At 47.0% G+C, this 23,350-nt stretch overlaps 1 protein-coding gene across 1 annotated transcript in view; it reads right to left on the bottom strand.

Moving 5' to 3' along the window:
* The window catches only part of LOC309563161 (vomeronasal type-2 receptor 26-like), a gene marked incomplete at both ends in the record, with an annotated part of 53,992 nt that extends 51,387 nt beyond the window's left edge, over positions 1-2,605 (bottom strand). Inside the window, one exon of the mRNA XM_082267496.1 lies at positions 2,399-2,605. Within this exon, the coding sequence (XP_082123622.1) occupies positions 2,399-2,605 (207 nt within the window). The remainder of the gene's footprint in view (positions 1-2,398) is intronic.
* Between the last annotated feature and the right edge of the window lie 20,745 nt (positions 2,606-23,350).

Raw genomic sequence — 23,350 nt, 5'->3', positions numbered from 1 at the left:
GTCCCTCCATGGATATGCCTTCCAAAACCATCACTGACCCACCACCAAATTGGTCATACGGAACGATGTTACAGGCAGCATAATGTTCTCCATGTCTTCTCCAGACCCTTTCACATCAGTCACATGTGCTCAGGGTGAACCTGATCTCATCTGTGAAAAGCACAGGGCACCAGTGGCAGACCTGCCAATTCTGGCAGTGAGCACAGGGCCCACTAAGGGATGTCAGGCCCTCAGGCTACCCTCATGAAGTCTGTTTCGGATTGTTTGGTCAGAGACATTCACCCCAGTAGCCTGCTGGAGGTAATTTTGTAGGGTTCTGGCAGGGCTCATCCTGTTCCTCCTTGCACAAAGTAGCAGATACTGGTCCTGCTGATGGGTTAAGGACCTTCCAGCTCTCCTAGAGTAACTGCCTGTCTCCTGGAATCTCCTCTGTGCTCTTGAGACTGAGCTGGGAGACACAGCAAACCTTCTGGCAATGGCACATATTGATGTGCCATCCCAGAGGAGTTGGGCTGAAGGTGAAACCTCTATAGGGTCCAGGTATCGCCTCATGCCACCAGTAGTGACACTGACTCTAGCCAAATGCGAAACTAGTGAAATGAGTCAGAAAGATGAGTAGGGAAAAACATTTCAGTGGTCTTCACCTGTAAAATAATTCCTGTTTTGGAAGTTCTCTCATTGTTGTCCATCTAGTGCACCTGTTGTTAATTTTATTAACACCAAAGCATCTGAAACTCATTAAAAAACCCCTCTGCTACTTAACTGACAAAATCAATATCCCTGGAGTTTAATTGACTTGATGCTATACTCTGATTAAAAAGTGTTCCTTTAATGTTCTTGAGCAGTGTATGTAATACCCCTGTACTCTGACATCACCAAATGAGAAACACCCTAGTCAATTACTGTTTCTATTATGAGCCAGCCCTCCTGCCACCCTAAGTGATATTTATTTCTCTACAGGCAATGGTCAACTTAGGCTACTTACTCCCCCCTCCCCCTTTTTTTTTCTTCTTCCCATTTTTTACATTTATTTTTTCCCTCACCTGATGTACAATACAGTCAGTTACAAGATTCCAGCTCATTTCAGTTACCAGTTTTACAATTTGCTAATACTTTCTAATAAAAGCAATGTACCTGATTACTTGTGTAACCTTGTATTATTTTAACTCTTTGTAAAACTCAATAATAATCTTTGAAAAAGAAAATCAGGTTCTGATCACATTCATTATATAGCAACTTTTCTCATCAACTGGAAATTAGCACCACCTGGATAATCTTCACTCAAAGCAAGATAGAGACTAATATTACAGCTATATATATGTAGCACCCTCCTAGGTAGGTGCTAGGAAAGAGCATATGGGTGGCCCTGTCTGCATATCAGGGGGGCCTGATCATTTAATTAGGCTGTCACATGTTTCCAGGTGGGACCTATTGAGCCTAGGGAGTCTCCCCACTGTTTCCAATGAGGGCTCTTATTGGACAGTGGAGGAAACCTAGCCAATAGTACACCAGAGCTTATGGCCAGAGTTTCCCGCAATGCACCCTGGGATGAGTTATAAGTCTGAGGGGAGCATGTGACAGGGTGTCTTTGGCGGGAAGCAGAGTCCCAGGAGGAGGGTGACAGATGTCTCTCCTCCAGTTAGTGAGGGTGTCCTGGGCAGTCAGCCTAGAGGACGAAGGTTGAGCTGAGCTGCAGAGAGGGATCCAGTGTGCTGTGGACCGAGTGGAGTTGCTGGGCAGAAGTTTCCAGGAAAAACAGCATCGTGAGTACTCAAAACTGCCCAAGGGTTTACCTAGGAGAGGGGACCACTCCAGAAGGTCAGAGGGATATGGGAGCCAGCTAACCTTTGAAGAAGGCTTACAAAGGGAGTGCCAGAGTCTAAGCCCTGAAGATAAGTGAGTAAAAGGGGGTGCCGGTGTGGGCCCTGAAGTGTTCAGCAGCGCAGCAGTAGTACAAATAGCTATCTCAGCAAGGAGTGCTTAAGGGAGCTCAAAGAGGACTCCTTTATACCAGAAAGCAGTCCAAAGTCACTTTGGAGTTAAAAGGAAGCAAGCCAGCGTTAACCAGTGTCAACCAGCGTTGACCAGCATCTAGCCAGCGCCAATCTGCATTTTTCAGTTGTCCCTAGCAAATTGTGCATAGTTGAGCCAAAGGAGTATCCCATTCATTCCCTTCTCCCATCCAAGTTCTCAATAAATACAAAAACCCAAAGATATTACAACATTGTAGAAAATCACTGCATGAATAGAGAATGACTCCATGAGTTACCCATTTTACTTACAGGTACTGTATTTTTGCAAGTATATCATACAATAAAACTAAACAATTCCTATAAATCCTAATTATGAGCCTCCTCAGCAAGCAATACAAACAGAAAACAATCAAGAAATGTCTTACTTTGCCTCTTTTCCAGTACATGGGATTACTCATATTGGTAAGCATTTCAGGCACAAAGTCTGGTCCTATAATGGTAATTCGATAACTGGAATAATATGTAGTGTTAACAACAATCCAGCTTTCCAAAATAAGATTGGTTGGAACTTCTCTTCTTTCATTGAAATAGATCTTGGCTCCGGATGGTTCCATGTAATAAATATTTCTCATATATTTCTGCAGCTTTTCATGGAAGACAGAAATATACATATTACCATAATACCAATTTAAAGGATACGTTCACCTTTTGTAAGGTGTTAGATGTTACATCCATATTCAGGGTGTAACATATTACAAATACTTCGACCTCCACTCCCCCGACTTCTCCATTTTGACGGCTAGTGGGGGATTTTCTCTCCCTGCCAGCTGTCACTATTTAAAAAAAGTGGCTGCATGGGGCTCCACCCGTCTAGCCGCGTCATTCATCCACAGTATTCTGTGAATGGCAAGACTATAAGTACTGACAGCCTTAGTAGCTGTCGGAACTTTCCAGTTCCGACATTTTCTTGTACCTGCAAAAAATGTGCATTTTTTTTTTTTTTAAAAAGGTGAACTTATCCTTTAACTGAACAATTTCAAACTTGTCAATTCTATTAGTGGGGAAAAAATGAGACTGTGGGACAACAACTGCTGTAAGGGAGTATCTCCCCCGCTGTGCTACTTTTTCTTGGTTATGAAGTTGTCTGTGATCATTTTACTATATTTCTTCATAATGTCTCCCTTTTTTTGTTAAATGCTGTATGTGACCTTTTTAACTACCTCAATACTGGATATTTTAACCCCCTTCCTGCCCAGGCCAATTTTCAGCATTCAGCACTCTCACACTTTGAATGACAATTACTCAGTCGTGCAACACTGTATCAAAATGAAAATTAGGTACAGTGTGGGGAATTGGGAAATGTTTGTTTTGAAATTTTAAAAAAAGAAAACATAGAAACAACATGTGAGTAGACTACATCAGTTTAAGGTACATCCAATACATGTAGTGTCAGAGTTACAATACACAGTCAACAGCAAAATTTGAATGTTAGCCATGAAACCACGGTTTTCGCATACAATCAAACTTTTTCAGGCCTGATTGTAGAGATAACACTTTTTCACATGCATACGTAATTTTAACAGAGGCCCTCATCTTGGATAGGTTAGTATCTGTAACTTTCTTTCAGTGCCTGGTAATGACTGATTTAGAGGCCAGAAGAATATGTGCAACAATTGAGAGATAACTGGATGGGAAGTTTTCGATTCTTAGATTTAGAATGGCAAGAGCTGGGGATGGGGATGTTAAAATCCCAGTGATCGAGGAGTTGAGACAGAATACTTGATTACAGAAACTAGTGATGTTTTTACATGACCAAAATGTGTGGAGGAGGTTCCCCACCCGACCACAATTTCGTCAGCACAACTGTGATCTAGAGGGATCATATTGAGACAATCTAAAGGGGGGTCAGGTACCAACGGATTATAATTTTTTGTGAGAGTTCCTAGTGGTTAACGCATGTACAGATGTTATGTGTATACTTACTGTAAAAGCCTGCAGCCATTGCACTGGAGTTTATGCGCTCCTCACATTGCAAAAGAGGGATGGATTTATAGAATGCAGTTTTACTTTGGGGGTATTCTATAGAAGGGAAGTCCCTTTCAAGGAGGTGGATCAGCGCTGTAGTATTGCCATAACTGAGGGGATAGAAGAAGGGGTTGTAGGGGATTTTTACATTAGAGATGAGCTTCGAGTTTGAACATCGGTCGCTTGATCGTTCGTGGATTGACGAAAAAATGTGCTTCTTCGTGGGAAATTTGAGATTCCCATAATGCACTGCACGCACGCTGCGCATGCAGCACGTTATGTGATTGGCAAAAGCATGCACTGTGCAACTGTGAGTGTTGTGCGACTGTGAGTGTTGTGCAACTGACCGGGTTGTGCGACTGACCAGGCTGTGCGACTGTGAGTGTTGTGCTACTGTGAGTGTTGTGCGACTGTGAGTGTTATGCGACTGTGAGTGTTGTGCGACTGTGAGTGTTGTGCTACTGACCGGGCTGTGCGACTGACCGGGCTGTGCGACTGTGAGTGTTGTGCGACTGTGAGTGTTGTGTGACTGTGAGTGTTGTGCGGCTGACCGGGTTGTGCGACTGAGTGTCAGTGAGTGTAGCGGAGTACCAGAGGGTGAGAAAATGGAGTTAGGAAGCTAGAAAACAGCCACACAGGACAGACTTAAATTACTAAATCCCCATTAGATAAGATTAGTAGGTACAATGCCCGGCGTGTGTGGAGATGTGATTCGGTGTACATCTTGTGATATGTATGCGTTCATCGATCATGCGATCGAGGGCGAATACAAATGCGCAAAATGTAAGCATGTTGCTTCCCTAGAAGCTCAGGTCCTGAATCTAGGGAAGCAGCTGGCAACACTGAGCCGAATGTCCATGCCAAAGGAGAGCTGGGATCATACCCATCAGGCGCAGGCAGGGGCCTGCACAGAGGTGGGCGGAGTATTGGAGGTGTAGGCCTCAGAGCAGAGTAGATGGGTGACAGTTAGGAGGGGTAGAAGGGGACAAGGCAAGGAGGCCGGTCCTAGGCTGGAGCACCCCAATAAATACGCCCCATTGCTTGATGTTGGGGAAACCAGTCAGGGACCAGCATTGCTGGAGCAGAGCGACGCCCCTAGCTGCCAGGGGAAGAACTCCTCCAGTGAGGCCGGGAGAAAGGGAAAGGAAAGACAGGTTCTGGTGGTAGGGGACTCAATCATTAGAAGGACAGACAGTGCTATTTGTCACAAAGACCGTGGGCGCAGAACAGTCTGTTGTTTACCGGGCGCTCGGGTTCGGCACATCGCGGATCGGGTGGACAGATTACTGGGTGGGGCTGGGGAAGACCCAGCTGTCATGGTACACGTGGGTACCAATGACATAGGCAGAGGAAGATGGAGAGTCCTAAACAATTTCAGGGACTTAGGAGCTAAGTTGAGGACTAGGACCTCCAAGGTAGTATTTTCCGAAATACTACCTGTACCTCGAGCCACACCAGAGAGGCAGCGGGAGATTAGGGAAGCTAACAAGTGGCTGAGGAGCTGGTGTAGTAAGGAGGGTTTCGGGTTCCTGGAGAACTGAGCCGAATTCTCAGTCGGCCACCGGCTCTTTGGTAGGGACAGATTGCACCTAAATGGGGAGGGTGCAGCCGTACTGGGTGAGAGGATGGCCATAAAGTTAGAGGGGCCTTTAAACTAGGTGATGGGGGGAGGGTACAGATGTAGAATTAGCCAGTGGAGAGCAAGGTTCAGAGGGCACAGATGGGGACATTAGCAGTAGGGTGTTCAGAGCTCCTAAACCCAAGGTGGGTATGGGGAAAAATCACAAGAGCAGCTTAAAAACATCAAATGAGGATATATGTAACCGGTCAAAATTACGAGGTTTGTATACCAATGCCAGAAGCCTGGCCAACAAGATGGGAGAGCTGGAGCTGCTGATGTTTGAGGAGGACTTCGAATTTGTGGAGATAACAGAGACGTGGTTCGACAGCTCTCATGACTGGATGGCGACCATTCAGGGGTATTCCCTTTATCGCAGAGATAGAGAAGGTAAAAAAGGGGGAGGGGTATGTCTGAATATTAAGAACAGTGTACAAGTAAATATGAGGGATGATATTAATAATGGAGCTATGGACAAGGTAGAATCCCTATGGGTAGAACTTCAAAGGGAAGGCACTGTGGGGAAGGTAATATTGGGCATATGTTATAGGCCCCCCAACTAGAGGGAGGAGGGGGAGGCGGACCTTCTTTTACAGATAGGATTGGCAGCAAGGATGGGAAATATCATTAAAATGGGGGACTTTAATTATCCAGATATAGACTGGGCAGAAGGAACCGCGCATTCAGCCAAGGCTCGGCAGTTCCTAAATGTTTTGCAGGACAATTTCATGGGTCAGATGGTGAATGCACCGACAAGAAACAATGCGGTACTTGACCTACTGATTACCAACAATTCAGACCTGCTCACGGATATAGAAATATGGGACAACTTAGGAAACAGTGACCATAGGTCAATTACAGTACCTTGCGAAAGTATACGGCCACCTTGAACTTTGCGACCTTTTGCCACATTTCAGGCTTCAAACATAAAGATATAAAACTGTAATTTTTTGTGAAGAATCAACAACAAGTGGGACACAATCATGAAGTGGAACGAAATTTATTGGATATTTCAAACTTTGTTAACAAATAAAAAACTGAAAACTTGGGCGTGCAAAATTATTCAGCCCTGGGGGTGTACTGGCGCAAAAAGAAATTGGAGGGATACCATCAATTTCTAACATATACTGTAAGACAAAATTGAGGAAAAACAATACTGGCGTGGCACATATAAAGTCCAAAAGTCCATAAAAAACCCAGTCTTTAAAACACTTGAAGGCTGCTCTGTCCCAAGAAAGAAGAGGAACTTGCAGTGGACTGTAAAAGAAAGGCAGGCGCCACTCTAAGTGTAATAGGACTCGACTTTTATTGAAAAAAACGGCACACTATATACTCACAAGCGAGTAAAAAGAAACAACAGTGGGTGAAAGCCGTAAAGTTCATCCGGAGGATCGATAGATCCGGGTGCCTGTGGAAAAGGATCTGACCGATCCACTGTGTGTCCCGAACCCAGGGGACACTGTCGGGGCTTCCGGCGGCGTACTTCCGGCTAGGACGTGGAGCGTGATGGCGTGGGCAGGCGACGCGTTGTCGGAGCATGCGCTCCTTCCTAGAGGCCTGAGGAAGGAGCGCATGCTCCGACAACGCGTCGCCTGCCCACGCCATCACGCTCCACGTCCTTGCCGAAAGCCGGAAGTACGCCGCCGGAAGCCCCGACAGTGTCCCCTGGGTTTGGGACAAGCCGTTTCCCATCGGCTCGAGCGGACCACACAGTGGATCGGTCGGATCCTTTTCCACAGGCACCCGGATCTATCGATCCTCTGGATGAACTTTACAGCTTTCACCCACTGTTGTTTCTTGTTACTCGCTTGTGAGTATATAGTGTGCTGTTTTTTTCCAATAAAAGTCGAGTCCTATTTCACTTACAGTGGCTACTGCCTTTCTTTTACAAAATTATTCAGCCCCTTTACTTACAGTGCAGCAAACTCTCTCCAGAAGTTCAGCGAGGATCTCTGAATGATCAAATGTTGACCTAAACGACTAATGATGATAAATAGAATCCACGTGTGTGTAATCAAGTCTCCGTATAAATGCACCTGCACTGTGATAGTCTCAGAGGTCCGTTTAAAGCGCAGAGAGCATCATGAAAAACAAGGGACACACCAGGCAGGTCCGAGATACTGTTGTGGAGAAGTTTAAAGCCGGATTTGGATACAAAAAGATTTCCTAATCTTTAAACATCCCAAGGAGCACTGTGCAAGCGATAATATTGAAATGGAAGGAGTATCAGACCACTGCAAATCTACGAAGACCTGGCCGTCCCGCTAAACTTTCAGCTCATACAAGGAGAAGACTGATCAGAGATGCAGCCAAGAGGCCCATGATCACTCTGGATGAACTGCAGAGATCTACAGCTGAGGTGGGAGACTCTGTCCATAGGACAACAATCAGTCGTATACTGCACAAATCTGGCCTTTATGGAAGAGTGGCAAGAAGAAAGTTATTTCTTAAAGACATCCATAAAAAGTGTGGTTTAAAGTTTGCCACAAGCCACCTGGGAGACACACCAAACATGTGGAAGGAGGTGCTCTGGTCAGATGAAACCAAAATCAAACTTTTTGGCAACAATGCAAAACGTTATGTTTGGCGTAAAAGCAACACAGCTCATCACCCTGAACACACCATCCCCACTGTCAAACATGGTGGTGGCAGCATCATGGTTTGGGCCTGCTTTTCTTCAGCAGGGACAGGGAAGATGGTTAAAATTGATGGGAAGATGGATGGAGCCAAATACAGGACCATTCTGGAAGAAAACCTGATGGAGTCTGCAAAAGACCTGAGACTGGGACGGAGATTTGTCTTCCAACAAGACAATGATCCAAAACAAAACAAAATCTACAATGGAATGGTTCACAAATAAACATATCCAGGTGTTAGAATGGCCAAGTCAAAGTCCAGACCTGAATCCAAATGAGAATCTGTGGAAAGAACTGAAAACTGCTGTTCACAAACGCTCTCCGTCCAACCTCACTGAGTTCGAGATTAGGGTTGAGCGGACAACTCGATGTCCGTGTTCGACGGGTTTTCGGCCGAACTTTAAAAAAAGTCCGGGTCCGTGTCCCGGACTTTTACCGAACTTTTCCCGGACACTGAACCCCATTGATGTCAATGGGGACCCGAACTTTCAGGCACTATGTTAATCTGGCCCTGAGGAGGACGAGGTAGCCAACACTGCTTCTTTTCACAAATTTTAAATGAGGGTACACCCCAAAAGAGTGAGAAAGAGCAAAAATGGAACAATGGGTGGGTAAGGTCGATATCCATTGCTATTCTGCACAAGGTACGGAAAAGTCCCGTGGGATCCATGCCTGGTTCATTTTAATGAACGTGAGCTTGTCCACATTGTCTCTGGACAGGCGGCTGCGCCTGTCTGTTATAACGCCCCCAGCCGTGCTAAATACCCGTTCAGATAATACACTGGCTGCAGGGCACGCCAGCACCTCCAAGGCGTAAAGGGCAAGCTCAGGCCATGTGCCCAATTTGGAGATCCAGAAGTTGAAGGGGGCAGACCCGTCACTCACTACATGTAGGCGTGTGCACACATACTGCTCCACCATGTTGGTAAAATGCTGCCTCCTGCTAAGACGTTCCATCTGAGCTGCTGGTGCTGCTGTTTGTTGTGGCGTCCTGACAAAGCTTTTCCACATTTCGGCCATGCTAACCCTGCCTTCTGAGGTGCTGGCGGTGCCCTGGTTGTGTTGGCGACTTCCTCCTCCTCCTCCTCCTCTGCCTTGTGCTTCCACTGTGGCCCCGCTGTCAGATGGGAATGCCAGCAGCATGGCATCTACCAGCGTGCGCTTGTACTCGCGCATCTTGCGATCGCGCTCCAGTGAGTGAATTAAGGACGGTACGTTGTCCTTGTAACGGGGATCCAGCAGCGTGGCCACCCAGTAATCAGCACAAGTTAGAATGTGGGCAACTCGGCGGTCGTTGTGGAGACACTGCAGCATGTAATCGCTCATGTGTGCCAGGCTGCCCAGAGGCAACGAAAGGCTGTCCTCTGTGGGAGGTGTATCGTCCGTGTCCTCTGTATCCCCCCAGCCACGCACCAGTGATGGCCATGAGCTGGCCTGGGTGCCACCCTGCTGTGAACATGGTTCCATCTCCTCCTCCAGCTCCTCCTCCTCCTCATCCTCCAGAACTGTGCCCCTGCTGGACAATTGTGTCCCTGGCGTTTGTGTGTGCAGGAACCCACCCTCGGAGCCCTTTACGAATGACTGCCCTGAAAGCCTTGGAAATGTTACCTCTTCATCCTCCTCCTCCTCCTCATCCTGTGCCACATCCTCTTCCATCATCGCCTAAATTGTTTTTTCAAGGAGGCATAGAAGTGGGATAGTTAAGCTGAGAACGGCGTCATCGCCACTGGCCATGTTGGTGGAGTACTCAAAACAGCGCAACAAGGCACACAGGTCTCGCATGGAGGCCCAGTTATTGGTGGTGAAGTGGTGCTGTTCCGCAGAGCGACTCACGCGTGCGTGCTGCAGCTGAAACTCCACTATGGCCTGCTGCTGCTCGCACAGTCTTTCCAGCATGTGCAAGGTGGAGTTCCACCTTGTGGGCACGTCACATATGAGGCGGTGAGCGGGAAGGCCGAAGTTACGCTGCAGCGCTACCAGGCGAGCAGCAGCAGGGTGAGAACGCCGAAAGTGCGCACAAACGGCCCGCACTTTCTGCAGCAGCTCTGACATATCGGGGTAGTTTTTAAGGAACCTCTGCACCACCAAATTCAGCACATGCGCCCGGCAAGGGATGTGCGTCAAACCGGCTAGGCCCAGAGCTGCTATGAGATTTCGCCCGTTATCGCACACCACCAGGCCGGGCTTGAGGCTCGCTGGCAGCAACCACTCATTTGTCTGCTGTTCCATGCTCCTCCACAACTCCTGCACGGTGTGTGGTTTGTCCCCCAAACAGGCAAGTTGTAAAACTGCCTGCTGTCGTTTACCCCTGGCCGTGCTGAAGTTGGTGGTGAAGGTGTTACGCTGTCTGGATGAGGAGGCGGTAGAGGATGAGTAGGATGAGTTAGGAACAGGAGGCAAACTGAAGCGCCCTGCAATCCTCGGTGGTGGAAGGACGTGCGCCAAATTGCTATCCGCCTCAGGCCCATCCGCCACTGCATTTACCCAGTGTGCCGTTAGGGAGATATAACGCCCCTGACTGTGCTTACTGGTCCACGTATCGGTAGTTAGGTGGACTTTGGCACAGATGGCGTTGCGCAGTGCACACCTGATTTTTTCCCCCACTTGGTTGTGCAGGGAAGGGATGGCTTGCCTGGAAAAGTAGTGGCGGCTGGGCACGACGTACTGTGAGACAGCCACCGACATAAGCTTTTTAAAACTGTGCGTCTCCACCAGACGGAATGACAGCATTTCAAAGGCCAATAATTGTGAAATGCTGGCATTCAGGGCCAGGGATCGCGGGTGGGTAGGGGACATTGTGGAGATGGTTGTTGGTGACCCAGGTGGTGGTGTTGCTGACAGATCGTCTGTTTGCGGGGTGGCAGGTGCCGGTATGACTACAGATGTGGCTGGAGAGGCCGAGATTGCAGCAGAAGAGGAAGCAGGATGAGCCAGAGACGTTTCTTGGTTTTGAAGGTGTGTACTCCACTGCAGCTCATGCTTCCACGCTAGAGAACTCCTTTGAGCTGACTTTGGTGCGTTCGTTCCCTTGCTGCGTTGGGCAGTAGCAGGCGTAGTGTCTAGGGCACGGCCGCTCCGCTTCTGCACCCTGCTCCCTCTTCTGCTGTGCTGGTGGCTCTGTGCGACCACCGCCTTTTCCTCCAAACTACTCAGGTCACCTGCATGACGTTCATTCCATGTGGGGTCGAGGACCTCATCATCCTCCACATCATCTTCCACCCAGTCTTCACCCCTGCCCTCCTTGTCGGTCTCCACAATGCTGAACGCCGCAGCAGTTGGCACCTGCGTTTCGTCATCATTGGAGACGTGCTGTGATGGTCCTTCCATGTACTCATCTTGAGAAATAAGTGGTTGGGCATCGCTGCACTCAATCTCTTCCACTTCTGGGGCAGGGCTAGGTGGATGGCCCTGGGAAAACCTGCTGACAGAGTCCTCAAAAAGAATAAGAGACTGCTGTATGGCTTGGGGCTCAGACTGCTTGCCTGATTTGCAAGGGGGTGAGGTGAAAGACGGTTGGACATTGGCTGCAGGTGCCAACTCTGACCTTTCTGCAGTAGACTGGGTGGCAGACAATGTGAAGGAACTGGAGGCACTGTCAGCAGCAAACCAATCTACTATCGCCTCTCTGTGTTCTGGCCTCATCACTTCTAAAGGGGTATGATGCCCTACCAAATACTGATACAGGTTCTGTCGCCTACTCACACTTGAGGAAGGTGTTTCACTTGTGCGTGTAGCTGGCACAGATCGACCACGTCCTCTCCTTGCAACAGGAGCTCTACCAGCAGCACCACGACCCAGGCCACGGCCCTTATTTGACGGTCTCCTCATATTTCTGTAATTTAAGATCTTGCCCTAGAAAGGTGTTTATTGAATAGCGGAACAAAACAACAACAGTATCGCACAGGTGTATCTCACAGTCAAATATGAAAACTATGCCGCAATTTAATGTTTTTTACACCTAATGGGTGTATGTTGAATAGCGGAATAGGATAAAAAACTGTGTATCTCACACGTACAAACACAGACTAGGCCCGATTAAATTTTTTTCTACTCTAAAGGGAGGATGAGGAAGAGGAGTAGGAGGAGTTGGGAACAGGAGGCAAACTGAAGCGCCCTGCAATCCTTGGCGGGGGAAGGAGATGCGCCAAACTAATTTAAAAGGTGTATCTCACACGTACCGATACAGACTATGCCGTAATTTAATTTTTTACACTCCAAAAGGGTGTATATTGAATAGCGGAATAGGAAAAATGTTATAATACGGTGTATCTCACACGTACAAACACAGACTAGGCCCCGATTACAATTTTTTGTACCCTAAAGGCAGGATGAGGAAGAGGAGTAGGAGGAGTTGGGAACAGGAGGCAAACTGAAGCGCCCTGCAATCCTTGGCGGGGGAAGGAGATGCGCCAAACAAATTTAAAAGGTGTATCTCACACGTACCGATACAGACTATGCTGTAATTTAATTTTTTACACTCCAAAAGGGTGTCTATTGAATAGCGGAATAGGAAAAATTTTATGATACGGTGTATCTCACACGTACAAACACAGACTAGGCCCCGCCGATTACAATTTTTTGTACCCTAAAGGCAGGATGAGTAAGAGGAGTAGGAGGAGCAGGCAGGAGGCAGACTGAAGCACCCTCAAAACCTCGGCAGTATGAGATGCGCCCCAAAAATTGGAAAGGTGTATCTCACACGTACCGACACAGACTATCATGCAATTCAATTGTTTATACCCAAAGGTTTTAATTAAATAGCGGAATAGAAAATATGATCAAAAACAAAGTGTATGTATCTCACACGTACACAACCACACTAGGCCCCAATTACTATTGTTTGTACCCCTAAAAGGATGGATGAGGCGTAGGAGGAGTATGGAACAGGCAGCACCCTCAAATCTTCAGAAGTATGAGATGAACCTCAAAAACTTGGAAAGGTTGATCTCACACGTACCGACACAGACTATCCCGCAATTTAATTGATCCCGCAATTTAATAGCGGAATAGGAAATATGATCAAAAAAAGTGTATGTATCTCACACGTACACAACCACACTAGGCCCCATGTCATGGGTCTGCTACCTAAGGGGTTAACTTAGTGTAGAGTCTGCAGCCTAATTGCAGTGATTGGCAACAGGCTGCTCTATTTAAACTCTGCAGCAGCATTATGTCCTTGCTGTCTGATCCGCAGCTTCCTGTGACCCCTGCTCCTGTTTACCTGCTTCTGTTATTGATCTCTTGTACGACCCGGCTTGACTTTGGACTTCCCTTGCTTTCTGCCTGCACCTGACCTCGCCTCCCCTCTGACCTTGTACCTGCATGCTCCTTTGGATTCCACGCTGCCCGCCTGTTGTTGACCCGGCCTGTGAACTGATCCGTTTGCCTGTGAACCCCCAGAGTGAGTGTGGACTCGGATGTTCCGTCCTTCTGCCTGCCTGCTGTTGGGATCCTCCTACCTGCTGGTTGTCTCCTCTTAAAGCATCTGGGACCTTGGAGCTACCCGTCCAACAGCTGACCCGCCAGGCCCTCATACCATTCTGCTCTCCCGTGCCACCTGTCTGCTCTACCAGGGGCCGCGAGTCAGATACGTAAGGGAGGCCTTCCTCTGCACTATCGGGATCATCAGTCAGGTACGTAAGAAGTTGACAGTATCAGACAGCCATGTCTGAGCCCGAGCGAGGAACCTCCCCCATGGAAGAACTGTGCCGACATCTGGCGGGTCTGACACAAGCTGTTAAGGATTTACAAGAGGGATATACTCGGCTGGAAGAACGAGTTCAAATTCTGTCATCTCCCGCCAACACTACAGGTGCTACCTCATCCGCACCTGCGGTAATGATGTTACCACCAGAACCAAGGGTACCCACACCCGAAAGATTTGCGGGTGAACGTAGCAAATACAGAGCCTTTCATAATGCTTGCAAACTCTATTTTGCCCTGCAACCCCGCACCTTTTCTTTGGAAGCAACCAAAGTGGGCTTCGTTATCTCCCTTTTGACCGGAGAACCCCAAGCCTGGGCACATTGCCTTCTGGAACAAAAGGCCAAATCACTAAGCAACCTCACCACGTTCTTTGAAGCGATGTCCCAACTTTATGAGGACCCCCAGCAGACTGCGACCGCTGAGGCCGCAATACATGCACTTCAACAAGGTCGCAGAGCCGCCGAAGACTACGTGGCCGAGTTCAGGCGTTGGAGTTCTGATACCAATTGGAACGATGCGGCCCTTTGTTACCAATTTCGGATGGGACTATCTGATCCTTTAAAAGATGAACTGGCACGAGTTGGGATACCCCAATCCCTGGACGCACTTATTAACTTGTCAATTCAGATTGACCGACGTCTAAGGGAACGTCGCTCCGAAAGATCCTCAGGCCAATATCGGCCAACTTGGATGCTACCTAAAGTTCCCAGTTTCTCCAGCCAGACTCCTTCTGCTCCAGTCGCTCCAGGCCCGGACACCTCCGAACCCATGCAGTTGGGATTGCTTCGTCCCTCTCTCACCATGGAGGAACGACAGCGCAGAGAAATCAATAACCTCTGTATGTACTGTGGGGAACCCGGGCATTATGTGAGGTCCTGCCCTGCAAAGATGCGTAAGTGCCTTTCAATCTCCTTAGTGCATGTTCCTGTTTCACCTAACCAAGCCCCTCATCTTACTCTCCCCATTATGTTACAGCTCCCAGGAAGGAGTATCCAGGTATCCGTCATAATTGATTCCGGAGCCTGCAGCTGCTTCATAGACTTGACGTTTGCAGCCAAACACCTCATTCCACTTCAGCCAAAGGCCCGGGGACTGGCTGTACATCTTGCTGATGGCTCTGTCATTAAATCCGGTCCAGTCACACAAGAGACGGTCCCTTTGCTTACTATCATTGCTTCCCATCACCAAGAGTTTTTACGCCTGGATGCCATTTCATCACCTCTGTTCCCCATCATCCTAGGTATGTCCTGGCTACAGGCCCATAACCCCCAAATCAACTGGGCCACTGGAGAAATCACATTTCCTTCAAGCTATTGCCAGCAACATTGCCTGCAAGAACCTTCAGTCAACCCCTCAGCCTTACTCTGCCTTGACTCAGACCTTGAATTACAAAAATCAATCCCAGTGGCATACCACGATTTTCTGGACGTATTTAGTAAGAAGGGTGCAGAGACTCTCCCTCCTTATAGGTCCTATGACTGCCCTATTGAACTGTTACCAGGGGCTGAGGTCCCTTTCGGAAGGATTTACCCTTTAACTGAGCTTGAATTGGGCACGCTCAAGGACTATATTGATGACAACCTAAAAAAAGGGTTTATTCGCCCATCTACCTCTCCGGCTGGTGCAGGCATCTTCTTTGTTGAAAAGAAGGACCATTCACTGCGACCCTGCATAGACTACAGAGAATTGAACAAGATAACTGTAAAGAACCGTTATCCTCTGCCTCTTGTGCCCGAACTGTTTCAAAGACTGTTAGCTGCAGTCATCTTCACTAAACTGGATCTGCGGGGAGCATACAATCTAATCCGTATTCGAGAAGGAGACGAATGGAAAACGGCATTTCGTACTCGATTCGGGCACTTTGAGTACCTAGTCATGCCTTTTGGGTTATGCAATGCACCGGCCACCTTTCAGCACTTTGTCAATGACATTTTCTGTGACTATCTGGACTTGTACGTCATCGTGTACCTGGATGACATCCTGATTTTCTCCTCCTCTGTTGATGACCACCGTAGACATGTCTGAAATGTGCTAACCCGACTACGGCAACATGGCCTCTACGCCAAACCGGAGAAGTGCGACTTTGAACTTCAGTGTATCCAGTTCTTAGGTCTGATCATCTCTGTTGAAGGCATTAAGATGGACCCTGAGAAAGTCACCGCCATCTTAGATTGGCCAGCTCCTATGGACAGAAAGGGGGTTCAACGCTTCATCGGGTTTGCCAACTTTTACCGGAAGTTTATTAGGGGGTTCTCTGCTATTATCGCCCCCATTACCGAACTAACTAATCAAGGAACCCGATTCCTCTGGTTTCCCAAAGCGCAATCTGCTTTTGAAGCCCTCAAGAAGCTGTTCACGTCAGCACCCATCTTGAAGCACCCTGACCCTGCCTTACCGTTTGTTCTTGAAGTTGATGCCTCGGAAGTTGCAGTGGGGGCTGTGCTGTCTCAACGGCAAGGAGCTAAAGACCTACTTTACCCGGTTGCTTTCTTTTCCCGCAAATTATCAATAGCAGAAAGAAATTATGATGTGGGAGACCGCAAGCTTTTGGCCATCAAGGCTGCATTGGAAGAATGGCGTTACTTACTTGAAGGTGCAGCACATCCCATTCTTATCTATACAGACCACAAGAATCTAGAATATCTGAGAACGGCTAAGAGATTAAAACCTCGGCAGGCAAGGTGGGCACTTTTTTTATCTAGATTCTCATTCCATATAACGTACAGGCCAGGGTCAAAGAATACAAAACCTGATGCACTTTCACGTATGTTCAACGACCCTAAAAGGTCCACACTCCCAGACACCATCCTTCCCTCAGGAAACTTTCTTGTATTACAGGAGAATCTCCTATCCCGACTCAAACAGGCTTCTGCTGAGATTGCTTCATCCTCTGAAACCAGCTTACAGGCACAGGATGGCCTACTGTGGCATGAAGGTAAAATTGTTGTACCTAAGGACTTAAGAATGATGGTGTTAGAGCTCTGTCATGACCACAAGCTGGCCGGACACTTCGGTGCCCTGAAGACGGCCGAACTGGTACAACGCACGTTCTGGTGGCCTCAGGTGGTAGGCGACTGTAAGAGCTATGTGGAGTCTTGTACTACTTGCTCCCGAAGCAAGAACAGCAGGGTAAAGACCTGGGGTTTACTGAAGCCATTGCCCGTTCCAGAGAGACCCTGGAAAATGATCTCAATGGACTTCATTGTGGAACTCCCCCCGGCAGAGGGTTTTTCTACCATCTTCGTGGTGGTGGACAGACTGTCCAAAATGGCCCATTTTTTGCCCATGCAAGGTACACCCTCGGTTGTGGAAACTGCAAAAATTTTCGTCAAAGAAATTGTAAGGCTCCATGGTGTTCCAGCCAACATCGTGTCCGACCGGGGTGTCCAGTTCACCTCCAGGTTCTGGAAAGCTCTGTGTGGTTCTCTAGAGATTGAATTGGCTTTTTCCTCCGCATACCACCCTCAGACGAACGGACAAACAGAAAGAACCAATCAGACTCTGGAGCAGTACCTCCGTTGCTTCTCTTCCTTCTCCCAAGATGACTGGGTCTCTTTACTCCCCATTGCCGAGTTTGCTTATAATAACTCTTTCCATTCTGCCATCAAACAAACTCCGTTTTTTGCTAATTACGGCTTTCACCCGTCCTTCCTGCCTAGTATTATACCTGAATGCTAAATCCCTGCAGTCTCTGAAACAATGAATTTCTTCTCTGAAAACAACAAACTTTTACAAGAGACTATGGCCAAGACACAGGAGTATAATAAAAAGATCTTTGACAGGAAGAAGCGAGGAGAACTAATTCTGGAACCTGGCAACCAGGTATGGTTGTCTACAGTGAACTTGAAAATGGCTTGCCCCTCGAAAAAATTGGGCCCTAAGTTTTTGGGTCCCTTCCCTGTTAAGAGGAAGATCAATGATGTAGCCAATTACCCAATTCACTTAAAGTTCACCCCGTCTTCCATGTGACTCTGTTGAAACCTGTGGTTCCGAATCCTTTTCCTGAACGAAATACTGGTCCACCAGAGCCTGTAATGGTCAATGGAGAGGAGGAATTTGAGGTGGAAACAATCTTGGATTGTAGAAGGAGGTACAATCAGGTTCATTACCTAATTAAATGGAAGGGGTATGGACCGGAAGATAACTCTTGGGAGCCTGAAAGCAATATTCATGCTAAGGAACTAATGCAATCCTTCAAGAGATCCCATGCCGAGAAGTTGGCTCAATTGGGCATCCGGAGGCTGCCCTTTAGGGGGGGGGGGGCAATGTCATGGGTCTGCTACCTAAGGGGTTAACTTAGTGTAGAGTCTGCAGCCTAATTGCAGTGATTGGCAACAGGCTGCTCTATTTAAACTCTGCAGCAGCATTATGTCCTTGCTTTCTGATCCGCAGCTTCCTGTGACCCATGCTCCTGTTTACCTGCTTCTGTGATTGATCTCCTGTACGACCCGGCTTGACTTTGGACTTCCCTTGCTTTCTGCCTGCACCTGACCTCGGCTCCCCTCTGACCTTGTACCTGCATGCTCCTTTGGATTCCAAGCTGCCCGCCTGTTGTTGACCCGGCCTGTGAACTGATCCGTTTGCCTGTAAGCCCCCAGAGTGAGTGTGGACTCGGATGTTCCGTCCTTCTGCCTGCCTGCTGTTGGGATCCTCCTACCTGCTGGTTGTCTCCTCTTAAAGCATCTGGGACCTTGGAGCTACCCGTCCAACAGCTGACCCGCCAGGCCCTCATACCATTCTGCTCTCCCGTGCCACCTGTCTGCTCTACCAGGGGCCGCGATTCAGATACGTAAGGGAGGCCTTCCTCTGCACTATCGGGCTCATCAGTCAGGTACGTAAGAAGTTGACACCCCAATTACTATTGTTTGTACCCCTAAAAGGATGGATGAGGAGTAGGAGGAGTATGGAACAGGCAGCACCCTCAAATCTTCAGAAGTATGAGATGAACCTCAAAAACTTGGAAAGGTTGATCTCACACATACCGACACAGACTATCCCGCAATTTAATTGATCCCCAAAGGTTTTTATTGAATAGCGGAATAGGAAATATGATCAAAAAAAGTGTATGTATCTCACACGTACACAACCACACTAGGCCCCAATTACTATTGTTTGTACCCCTAAAAGGATGGATGAGGAGTAGGAGTATGGAACAGGCAGCACCCTCAAATCTTCAGAAGTTTGAGATGAACCCCAAAAACTTGGAAAGGTGGATCTCACACGTACCGACACAGACTATCCCGCAATTTAATTGATCCCCAAAGGTTTTTATCGAATAGCGGAATAGGAAATATGATCAAAAAAAGTGTATGTATCTCACACGTACACAACCACACTAGGCCCCAATTACTATTGTTTGTACCCCTAAAAGGACGGATGAGGAGTAGGAGGAGTATGGAACAGGCAGCACCCTCAAATCTTCAGAAGTATGAGATGAACCTCAAAAACTTGGAAAGGTTGATCTCACACGTACCGACACAGACTATCCCGCAATTTAATTGATCCCCAAAGGTTTTTATTGAATAGCGGAATAGGAAATATGATAAAAAAAGTGTATGTATCTCACACGTACACAACCACACTAGGCCCCAATTACTATTGTTTGTACCCCTAAAAGGATGGATGAGGAGTAGGAGGAGTATGGAACAGGCAGCACCCTCAAATCTTCAGAAGTATGAGATTGTGTTCACTGTACCCCACAAAGATTGTGTTCACTGCACCCCAAAAGGATTTTGTTCACTGCACCCCAAAAAGATTGTGTTCACTGCACCCCACAAAGATTGTGTTCACTGTACCCCACAAAGATTGTGTTCACTGCACCCAAAAAAGATTGTGTTCACTGCACCCCACAAAGATTGTGTTCACTGCACCCCAAAAGGATTTTGTTCACTGCACCCCACAAAGATTGTGTTCACTGCACCCCACAAAGATTGTGTTCACTGCACCCCAAAATGATTTTGTTCACTGCACCCCAAAAAGATTGTGTTCACTGCACCCCACAAAGATTGTGTTCACTGCACCCTAAAAGGATTTTGTTCACTGCACCCCAAAAAGATTGTGTTCACTGCACCCCACAAAGATTGTGTTCACTGCACCCCAAAAGGATTTTGTTCACTGCACCCCACAAAGATTGTGTTCACTGCACCCCACAAAGATTGTGTTCACTGCACCCCAAAAGGATTTTGTTCACTGCACCCCAAAAAGATTGTGTTCACTGCACCCCACAAAGATTGTGTTCACTGTACCCCACAAAGATTGTGTTCACTGCACCCAAAAAAGATTGTGTTCACTGCACCCCACAAAGATTGTGTTCACTGCACCCCAAAAGGATTTTGTTCACTACACCCCACAAAGATTGTGTTCACTGCACCCCAAAAGGATTTTGTTCACTGCACCCCACAAAGATTGTGTTCACTGCACCCCAAAAGGATTTTGTTCACTGCACCCCACAAAGATTGTGTTCACTGCACCCCAAAAGGATTTTGTTCACTGCACCCCACAAAGATTGTGTTCACTGCACCCCACAAAGATTGTGTTCACTGTACCCCAAAAAGATTGTGTTCACTGCACGCCACAAAGATTGTGTTCACTGCACCCCACAAAGATTGTGTTCACTGCACCCCAAAAGGATTTTGTTCACTGCACCCCAAAAGGATTTTGTTCACTGCACCCCACAAAGATTGTGTTCACTGCACCCTAAAAAGATTGTGTTCACTGCACCCCACAAAGATTGTGTTCACTGCACCCCAAAAGGATTTCGTTCACTGCACCCCAAAAAGATTGTGTTCACTGCACCAAGATTGTGTTCACTGCACCCCAAAAAGATTGTGTTCACTGCAGCCCACACACAGCAAAATGGATGTGGATCACTGACACCTGCCTATCTCCTATCCCACACCACACAGCAATATCGATTGTAGTTTGTAGAACACACTTTCCCTAAAATTCAGCAGACTCTATCCCTAACTGGATTGAGAAGAGATCGTAGATCAGGACTAAGTGCAGACCCCACCCCACACAGCAATATCGATTGTAGTTTGTAGAACACACTTTCCCTAAAATTCAGCAGACTCTATCCCTAAAATGCCTACAACTCGCCCTGCCTAAAACACTCCGACCTGTCCCTCAATTCTATCCGGACACAAATGTTTTTTTCCTGCCTGTCTTTCTCTAATCAGCAGCCAGCACGTTGATGTGTGCTCTCTCCCTGATCTAAGCAGCAGAATGACGCCGCTGCGGCGCTGCCTCGAACTTATAAAGACTTGGTCACATGCTTCAGACAGCCAATCACAGCTACTGATACATTTGCAGGCATGGCTGGGATGGCTTAGGCACACCAGTTAAACGCTTGTTGATTGGCTATTGAAAGCCCGCCATGAAAAGCGCGCCAAAGCATGCAAAACCCGGAAATAAAACGACCGAACACGGATTTTTACCCAAATATACAGTAAAGTGTCCGTGTCCGTGTTCGGGTAAAAAAAATCCAATTATTTGGTACGAACACGAATAATACAGTCCGTGTTCGCTCAACACTATTTGAGATGTTTTGCAAGGAGGAATGGGCAAAAATTTCAGTCTCTCAATGTGCAAAACTGATAGAGACATACCCCAAGCGACTTACAGCTGTAATCGCAGCAAAAGATGGCGCTACAAAGTATTACCTTAAGGGGGCGGAATAATTTTTGCACGCGCAATTTTTCAGTTTTTTATTTGTTAACAAAGTTTGAAATATCCAATAAATTTCGTTCCACTTCATGATTGTGTCCCACTTGTTGTTGATTCTTCACAAAAAAATTACAGTTTTATATCTTTATGTTTGAAGCCTGAAATGTGGCAAAAGGTTGCAAAGTTCAACGGGGGCGAATACTTTCGCAAGGCACTGTATCTGGTAATTTACCAACAGGCCCTAGATGTATTTCGGTCCCTCTTGGTTACTACCCATTGTATACACTGTTTTTCCACACCTTCCTTCCCCTTTATTCTATGTCATAGGTCAATTAGTTTCAGTATTAATCATAGTAATAGGAAACATAAGGGTAATATAAGAACACTGAATTTCAAAAGAGCCGATTTCACAAAACTGCACTCTCTGCTAGAAAATATCAAATGGGATAGAACCCTGGGAACAAAGAACACGGAGGAAAAATGGGAGTGCTTCAAGAGCATACTAAACAAAGGAATTGGCCAGTGCATTCCAAAGGGAAATACATTTAAAATAGCAAAACTAAACCCTGGGTGGCTAAACTCCAACATAAAAATGCATATTAATGCTAAAGAAAAGGCCTTCAAAAAATATAAGGCTGAGGTCATTGGCAGCATTAAAGCATTACAAAGAGTGTAATTAGAAATGTAAAGACGAAATCAGGGCGGCTAAAATAGAACACGAGAGACATATAGCGGAAGAGAGTAAAAAGAACCCCAAGAAATTCTTTAAGTATATAAACAGTAAGAACACATTGGCCCCATAAAAAACGACAAAGGAGATTTGGCCACAGAGGACAGAGAAAAGGCGGTAGTGTTAAATAATTTCTTCTCTTAAGTCTTCATAAAATAATTGGGAGGCTACACTAACCCAGCTTGTAAGGCCAAACTAAATAATACACCTCAGGAAGCACCGCCATGGCTAACAGAAGATAGACTTAGAACTAAACTAGAGAAATTTAACATAAATAAATCACCGGGACCGGATGGCTTGCATCCGAGGGTTCTTAAAGAGCTCAGCCAGGTGATTGCCAGACCATTATTCTTGATCTTTAAGTATAGTTTACAGACAGGTATGGTGCCAGCTGATTGGAAAAAAGCCAACGTGATACCAATATTTAAAAAAGGGCCGAGATATATCCCGGGTAACTATAGGCCAGTCAGCCTAACATCAGTAGTCTGCAAGATTTTGGAGGGGATGTTAAAGGAGTAGTCTGAAGCAAACTTTTTCTGGGGGAAATAGAGCATCACACAAAGTTATAACACATTTAAATATACTCACGTTTTCCTTATGGTCTTCTTCCTGGTCTTCTCCTCGACTTTCTCTCCGGCAGGAAGCTGGGTCTTTTCATGACGCTCGACTTCTTTCTTTGCCCAGTGACTCATCGATTCCCAGGAGTCACTGCGGGCTGCGCCGGCCTCCTCACCCGGAGTCGAATACTCCCCCTTAGCTAATTTATTCATATATGCGCTGAGCTGAGCTGTCATTGGCTCAGCTCAGCAAATGACAAACGCAGAGGCGGCCGAAAGCTCATTGGAGCTCGGCAAGCCAATAGAATAGGACGTTTTTTAAGAGGCGGGGATAGGGAAATAGGTTCGAGAGAAGGGGGTGTGTAATATTATAATTTAGGGAGGGGGCCGAGCAGAGGAGTCACAGGGGGAGGGCAGGAGATTACAGGAAGAGATGAGTG

This window comes from Pelophylax lessonae (genome assembly GCF_965119305.1).
Source record: "Pelophylax lessonae genome assembly, chromosome: 1".
Classification (NCBI taxonomy): domain Eukaryota; kingdom Metazoa; phylum Chordata; class Amphibia; order Anura; family Ranidae; genus Pelophylax; species Pelophylax lessonae.
Note: the sequence above shows the minus strand (reverse complement) of the source record. Positions and strands in the feature narration are given on the sequence as shown.